Source organism: Asparagus officinalis, unplaced genomic scaffold (assembly GCF_001876935.1).
Source record: "Asparagus officinalis unplaced genomic scaffold, Aspof.V1 AsparagusV1_Un703, whole genome shotgun sequence".
Classification (NCBI taxonomy): Eukaryota; Viridiplantae; Streptophyta; class Magnoliopsida; order Asparagales; family Asparagaceae; genus Asparagus; species Asparagus officinalis.
In genome coordinates, this window is record NW_017972963.1 from 56874 (window position 1) to 64425 (window position 7552).

The 7552-nt window shown below is 36.6% G+C and overlaps 1 protein-coding gene across 1 annotated transcript; it reads left to right on the forward strand.

The window, feature by feature from the left end:
* Positions 1–2884: 2884 nt before the first annotated feature.
* On the forward strand, positions 2885–5214 carry LOC109828090 (pentatricopeptide repeat-containing protein At2g29760, chloroplastic-like). Its single transcript, XM_020395129.1, has one exon. It carries the CDS (start codon positions 3016–3018, stop codon positions 4837–4839), a length of 1824 nt encoding a protein of 607 aa, XP_020250718.1. The 5' UTR covers positions 2885–3015; the 3' UTR covers positions 4840–5214.
* Positions 5215–7552: the final 2338 nt, after the last annotated feature.

Here is a 7552-nt window from a genome sequence, read left to right on the forward strand (position 1 = left end):
CCGAGAATCAGATCTGAATCTTCAAGTCCTCAAGTCTTCAAAACTCCAAACTCGATCTCCAATTCGGCAGACTTTCGGCTCTCAAAGTTCCAACCTTTTCAAATGAACCACCCTTGGCCTATTTATAGGCACCCAGATCTGTGCCTAGGCACAGATCTGGGCTGAGGTGGCTCGGCCACCAGTACATCTCGCCCAACCTTGCCCTATTTTTCTAAACGTTTTCAAAGAGTTTTTATGAGTTTTGATGAGCCAAAAATGTAATTTTTGTACAAAGAATTGATTTTTATAGCATATAGTGGAAGATTTATGATTTCAGAATATTCAAAACCCACAAATGTTTATTTGAATCGGAGATCTAGATCTGAAACACTTTTACAAGAGATTTAACATGGGTTTTGTTTTAAAATGTTTTAAAACATAAATACACATGTTTAGGGTTTTGTTTATGTATTCACACATGAATTTTTTGTTTCAGTTTAGTTCACACATGTTAATATCAGTATTTTCATGTTTGGGATTGATGAGAATGAGTTTAGATCGAATTTGGTGTATATAGCAACCTGTGCAGAGTTTCTGCAGCCTATCGGTCGACTGATCAGTCGACCGACGGGCAGATTTTTCAGCCATCAGTCGACTGATCAGTCGACTGACGGGCTGATTCTGCTTTTCTCAGCTTCTCAGTCGACTGGTCAGTCGACTGGTGAGCTGAGGCTATGTTGTCTGAGCCTGATCGGTCGACTGATGAGTCGACTGATGTCACCAGTCGACACATCAGTCGACTGATGAGCTGTTTTACAGATTCTTGATCTGTTTGAGTTGTTTTTTTTGGGTCGCCTCGATAACCTGACCCTAGCTTATCATGTTAATGACCTATCTGTACATGTGGGTTGGCTTTTGACACAAGTATAGACATGTACACCGAGATGCGTGCAAGTTTAGATTTATGTATATCTGTCTGCATATACTTCTCACTGTTACACAGTCCTCGTGTTGGACTATAATCCATAAAAGTCCTCGTGTTGGACTATAATCCATAAAAGTTCTCGTGTTGGACATTTGCCACATATTCCATGTGTTTGGAAACCACAGTATTTAGTTCCTGCATCGGACATATTTTCTTAATTTGGTATGTGACTTTCTCATAGGAGTTCATAACGTGACACTTATGTAGATTATAACATGACATACATGTAAGTAATAACATGATGCTCATGTAAGCTATGACATGGCACTGTACTTATGCTTTGAGATTAGTTGTGTTTTCTTTATTATTGTTTCCTGTACTAGAACATCGGATTTAGTGTTTAGGGATCTACAATTTGAGATATAAGGTATATACATGAGGGTTTCCTTGTTTGGATTATTTCGCTCGACGTACCTATGCTCGTGTTACCTATGCTCGTGTTGTAGATTTCTAAATACTAAAACCCCCTTTTAGTAAGATTAATGATTTTAGATCTATTATGTATTAACTGTATTTTCTTATACAACGAGCCATGTTCCCTTGGGGTTGGTTGTGATGTTGCTCGCTAGCGCTTTGACGCTCGTTGTCCCTCCCCCTTTCAGGTAACGAGCCAGGAGCCCGGAGAATCGCAGGTTGATGGCGGCACACGTTAGTGTTCAGCTGTCTATTTTAGTTATGTTTTGTTTTGGAGCTCCACTGTAGTTTTGTTTAGACATTTGAGAGTCTTATTCTAGAGGTTGTAAAGGTTGTGTGCCTTATTTCCCCTTGTCAGATATTTGTATTTGAGACTCGTTGAGTATTCCAGTTTATCTACTCAGATCTTGACTATGTATTTCAGTATGTTGGATGATGAGACACTTATGTGATTATTATTGTTTCATCAGTATTTCTTGCATTATTCTTTACTTGCTTTTGTACCTACACCTGTTGTTGACTCTACTAGATAGATGTTACTTGTGATGGTGAAACATGTTATTGCACGGTTTGGTGTATGGCAGGTTTGACATTCTTGGCTTCACCTTAGACTGCAGCCTTGTGTGAACCCAGGGGCGTCACAATTTGGCAAAATGTTAAGAGAAGAGTTGAGGGAGTTTAACCCCCTTATTAATATTTAAATGAGTTAAGTTGGTCAATGGGTTAACAAACCCTTTACAGTTGTCAAAGTTAGTTAGCTCCCTCCTCATTACAAGGGTTAATGAAATCCGCCTAAAGAAGAGGATTAAGAGTTACTCATTCTCGAAATAAGAAATGAAACTTTAAAAAAGAATATACTTCAGGACTTTTATGGCAACTAGCCTCCTTAACCCTTCTCTATTTCCCAGAAACGAAAAATTAACCCTTCATCTTAACTACTAAATCCAAATGGAATTAAATATATGTACCCTATGGTGAAGGATTAGCAACATTAATCCTTCTCCTTTTAACCCTTAACTCCTTGCCAAACAGCGCGCAAGTGACAGACACCGAGTTACAATACGTAACTGTAAGAGCAAGTGCAGCAGCCTCTCAAGAAGGCTCCTAAATCCTATGTGGCAAGAAAAAGCTCCCAAGTCATTCCAACAAGCTCCCAAGGAAGCTCTCAAGTCCTAGTTGGCTGTGGGGCCACCATGGAGCTCCTAAGAGCTCCACAAATTTGTGGAGCACTTGGGAGCTCCTAAGGGGTGAGGGCTCACTAAAAAATACTTTTTAATTAGATTTGTTGTTTTAAAAAATATTTATAAAATGTTAGAGATAGAAGAATAGATTTTTCAAATAATATTTATGCTCCTAGTTGAGAGTTTGTTGGAATATTTTTCCTAGTATAAAACTCCTAAGTGGGCCCCATGCTTGAGAGCACTCCAACAAAAGCTCCTTACTAGGAGATTGCTACACTTGCTCTTAAGGGCATTTTGCAAAAGATCCACTCTTGCTGCTCCCACATAAGATTCTGAGTATTGCTGAGGTTCAGCGAGCTTAACATGCAGTCAATGACAAAGCTAAAATACCCTTTATGATGAAATAATCTGATTTTGAGAGAGAGAGAGGGAGGGAGAGTGCAGTTGTGTGAAGAAATGGAGAAGAGAATGATCCAAATCCTCCGAAAATGCAGAAACTTGAGAGAATTAAAACAAACCCATGCCAATATTCTAGTCCATGGCCTTGGAGAGAGCAACATGGTCCTTCCCAAGCTCATTGATCTCTCTTCCACCTTCAAATCTCTTGACTACGCTACCCACATCCTTGCTCACTCTCATCGTCCTAATACAGTCGTTTTTAACTCCATGATGAAGTCCTTCATTGAGAGAAATCATCAAAACGAGGCATTTTTAACCTATAGCAAAATGAGGGGTTTGGGTATTCCACCCAATTATTTCACTTCCACCATTCTTGCTAAAGCTTGTGAATCAATGGGGTCTTTGGAGTACACAAGTGGGATTCATGCCCAGATAATAAAATGTGGATTTGGATGTGATGTATTTGTTCAGAACACCCTGTTGTACGTGTATTCAAATTGCGGTGATTTGAACTTAGCCCGTCAGGTGTTTGATGAAATGCTTGAAAGAGATGTGGTTTCATGGAATTCTATGGTTGGAGCTTACATGGCCCATGAAGACACCGACCAAGCTATGACTCTCTTTGAGTTGATGCCAACGAGGAATTTGATTTCCTGGAATACTTTGATCTCGGCTTTGTGCAAGGCTGGAGATATGAAGTCTGCACGATCTGTGTTTGATCGGATGCCAATAAGGGATGCTAATTCGTGGAATGCTATGATTACTGCATATGTGACTTGTAACGATATTTTAGCTGCAAGATCGATTTTTGACCAAATGAAGGACAAGGATGTTGTTTCTTGGACTGCTATGATCTCTGGTTACACCAAAATCGGAGATATGGAGTCTGCGAGGTCTCTCTTTGATCAGATGACAGTAAAAAATGTGATCTCATGGAACGCGATGATTTCTGGATACAGCCAAAATAGTCGGTTTGATGAGGCATTATCTATGTTTCAAAACATGTTGCTTGATGGGTTGTTTCTACCTGATGAAGCTACGCTCGTCAGTGTTGTGTCAGCCTGTTCACAGCTTGGTAGCCTTGAACATGGGAATTGGGTTTATTCATATATAAAGAAGAACAACCTAAACTTAACAATGCCATTAGGAAACGCACTTATAAACATGTTTTCGAAGTGTGGAGATATCAGGACTGCAGAGTATGTATTCAATCAGACGACCATGAAATGTGTAATTACATGGACAACGATGGTGTCAGGCTTGGCCTTCAATGGGCAATGTAGAGAAGCTTTGGCTCTCTTCAAGAGAATGTGTGCTGAAGGAATAGAGCCTGACGACATTATATTCATAACCGTTCTTTCTGCTTGCTCCCATGGAGGCCTCACTGAAGAAGGCCAAGAGATTTTCAATCTGATGATAAAACATTACATGATCAAACCAAGGATAGAACATTATAATTGTATGATAGATCTCCTCGGTAGAGCAGGAAAGTTCGAAGAAGCAATTGAGTTCATAGAGAGCATGCCATTTGAGCCTACTGCAGTTATATGGGCTACTTTACTTAGTTTTTGCTCGGCTAATGTTAATAATGAATTTATAGAAGTTTTGAGTCAGAAGATAGCTAATTTAGATCCATCGAATCCTGGATATAGAGTGTTGATTTCAAATTCGAGTGCTCTAAAGGGAAGATGGAATAATGTGATGGAAGTTCGAGGATCGATGAGGAGGGAGGGGATTGAGAAAATGCCTGGTTGCAGTTCAATTCAAATTGGGAGAGAGGTGCATGAGTTTCTCGTTAAGGATTCAAAGCATAAGAGGAGGAAAGAGATTTATGAGGCTTTAGATGAATTAACAGAAGTGATGAAAAAAGTAAGGTATTGACTGGATGGATGGGATTTGGAAAACTGACTGATGCATACTCTCTTCATACAAGAAAAAGGATACACTCTTTGTTGTTTTCTTGCCAGGAACCTGATCAAATTAAATTCAGCACAGGTTTTTTATTGCCCTTGACATTACATCTGACCAAAATTGTATGATATGCTTCACTATTATATGTGTAGAATGAAGAAGAGTTCAGCTGGCCGTAGATGGAAGAAAGCTACCGTTAGAGCACATATTGTTGGATATTTTATTAAAGAAAAGGCAATTTAACATGTTTTACATATTTTATTTTCCTCAGCAATTAATACGTGCATAATGGCTATATAATTATGGCGAACGTTACCGTATTAATTACGGGTTTATTGCGTAACGGTCGACATTATGGCGTACATTACTGTATTGATTGCTAGGATTTGTAACGGCTCTCTAAGACCCCTATATAAGTAGCCCTTCACATTCTCAGAAAAAGAACAAGAAAAACAACAAGTCTCTTCTCTCCTCTTCATATTATTTCTTCATAGTATCAGTTTTATTTTTGGGCAACTTTCTTCATCTGAGCAGAAGCTCTGTACTCTCGCCCGAGTACAGAAGCCGGCCGATTCCGGGGGTTTTTACTGCTAGGGGAGAGGGGATCATCTGTGCCAGGGCGATAGGCGGGTCCTCAATCTTCTAGGACAGTGAATACACGACTGCTCCCGATCAGACCAGATTTAATTATTTATTTTATTTGGATTTATTTCATGCTATAATTTTAATTATTTGATAAATTTCAAACAATCTAGAAGATTGACTATTTTAATAAGTTAATTTATAAATCCGAAATAAAAATAATTTATAATATTCTGTTCATTCAGAAAATTAATCCAGAAAATGAATCTGAAAAAAAAAGGTGTATGTATTTTCACTGAAAATATAAGCTTGGAAGTATGCACCCCTAAGTTACATGTTTCCACATTGTTCATGTAGTTAACATCTGCTGTCAGTTTCATACAATAATTTACTTTTCAGATATATCACAGGTGTACTCAAGAATGTGCCACAAAATCACAGCAAAACAAATACAGTTAATGTTCGTTACTGTAGTTGTTACTATTTATTAATGTAGCTTTAACGTTTCTACTCCGTTCATTTCTGTAGCCGTTTTGTTCAGAGAGAATTTCTTTCATACGAGAGAAAAAATCATCTTTTTTGTCACTGTTCATTTAGATATATTCATATATCTGCTGTTAATATTTCTTAAAAAGTAAAAATAAAAATATTCTGTTTCGGTTACCATTCATCCGAAATAATTACTTCCCATATTTATTTGTTTATTTATCTATCTAGTAATTAATAGTATTAATTTTCTATGGAAATGGAGATCGTAACAAATGAGCTCAGCTCGTCTTTTGTTGTTTCATGTATGAACCGCAACAAATGAACATATTGTATATTAACGGTTTTAATTATTGATAAATACTACATTTATTGTATTTATTTAATTGCTGTTAATTAAAAATAAAAACTATACTGTTCATTTTATTAAAAAATGTTACTGTTCATTTAAACAGTTTTGGTTCATAATGCTGAAAAAACTTCTAAAGTTAGAGCAAGTATCAGATTGCAAGTTACGAATATCAAAGAACCTTTATTGATTTCTAAAAGCCTAGTTCATATTTGTTAGAATCATCTAAAACCTACCCTTATCCCCTTGTGCTAGTGAATATGCACGCATTTGAAACATGCTATAAATTTGCAGCAGTGTACATTTTTTATTCTTGAAAGTCTCATATACATGGTTTTGACAAGTGAACAAAATCTGGATATATATATGCTTTGAAGTATTTAAATTTTTTCATAGTTTAATGCTTTCATTTCTTTAACCTATCAATATGGTATATTTTATTATTAATAATTCCATACTTTGGAGTGCTTATACATCTAATAAGCTTAGTACAGAAGTTGGTAAAAGTGAATGCAGATTTGTTCTATAACTTATGTGGAAGTTGTCTGCAGCAGGTATATCTATCAACAGATTTGTTCTATAACTTATGTGGAAGTTGTCTGCAGCAGGTATATCTATCAATGTTATTTACTTTTGTGGGCCTATAAAGCATTTTTATATTCTGATACAAATCTCATGCCTCTGGTTGGCTTGGAAAAGTCACGGAAACAACAAATTATACGAATTCTCAGTTTTACCCTTGCAAATTCTCTATTCGAATTAAATGTTTGCAGGAATTTTTTTTTTGAAGTTACTATTCACATATACTGTTAAGGAACAAAAACTCATTGAGTGAACCGATTCAAGTTTTCTTGGATTAGTTGGTATCTAAGACAAGGTTTAGGGGGTTGTGTAACGTACTCTGCAAGGAACAAGATACTTAATTGATCTTTGATCAACCTCTATTACTATCCTTACCTGGCTAACTACCCGGGTAAAACTTTAATCTTTTCGCTTTAGGAGTTTTTGGTTTGGAATAAGAGGTCCGGAATTATGAGAAAAATTCATATGCATTTATTTAATTATGCTTCCTGCATCATATATTGCCTAATGATAAATGATCAATATATGAGCGAACCAAATCAAAGAGGTGCATTTTTTTTAAATTCTATTTTATATGGTGGATTATATTTCAAATCTTCAAATGTAAAGTTCATCTCTTTTATTGCGTTATGATGGATATTGCAATTAATGTTCATATGTCCTTTTAGATAACTTGCATTTGTT

What these genes read in the sequence shown, in the direction of transcription:
- LOC109828090 (XM_020395129.1), top strand. Translation starts at nt 3,016, where the DNA reads ATGGAGAAGAGAATGATCCAAATCCTCCGAAAATGCAGAAACTTGAGA.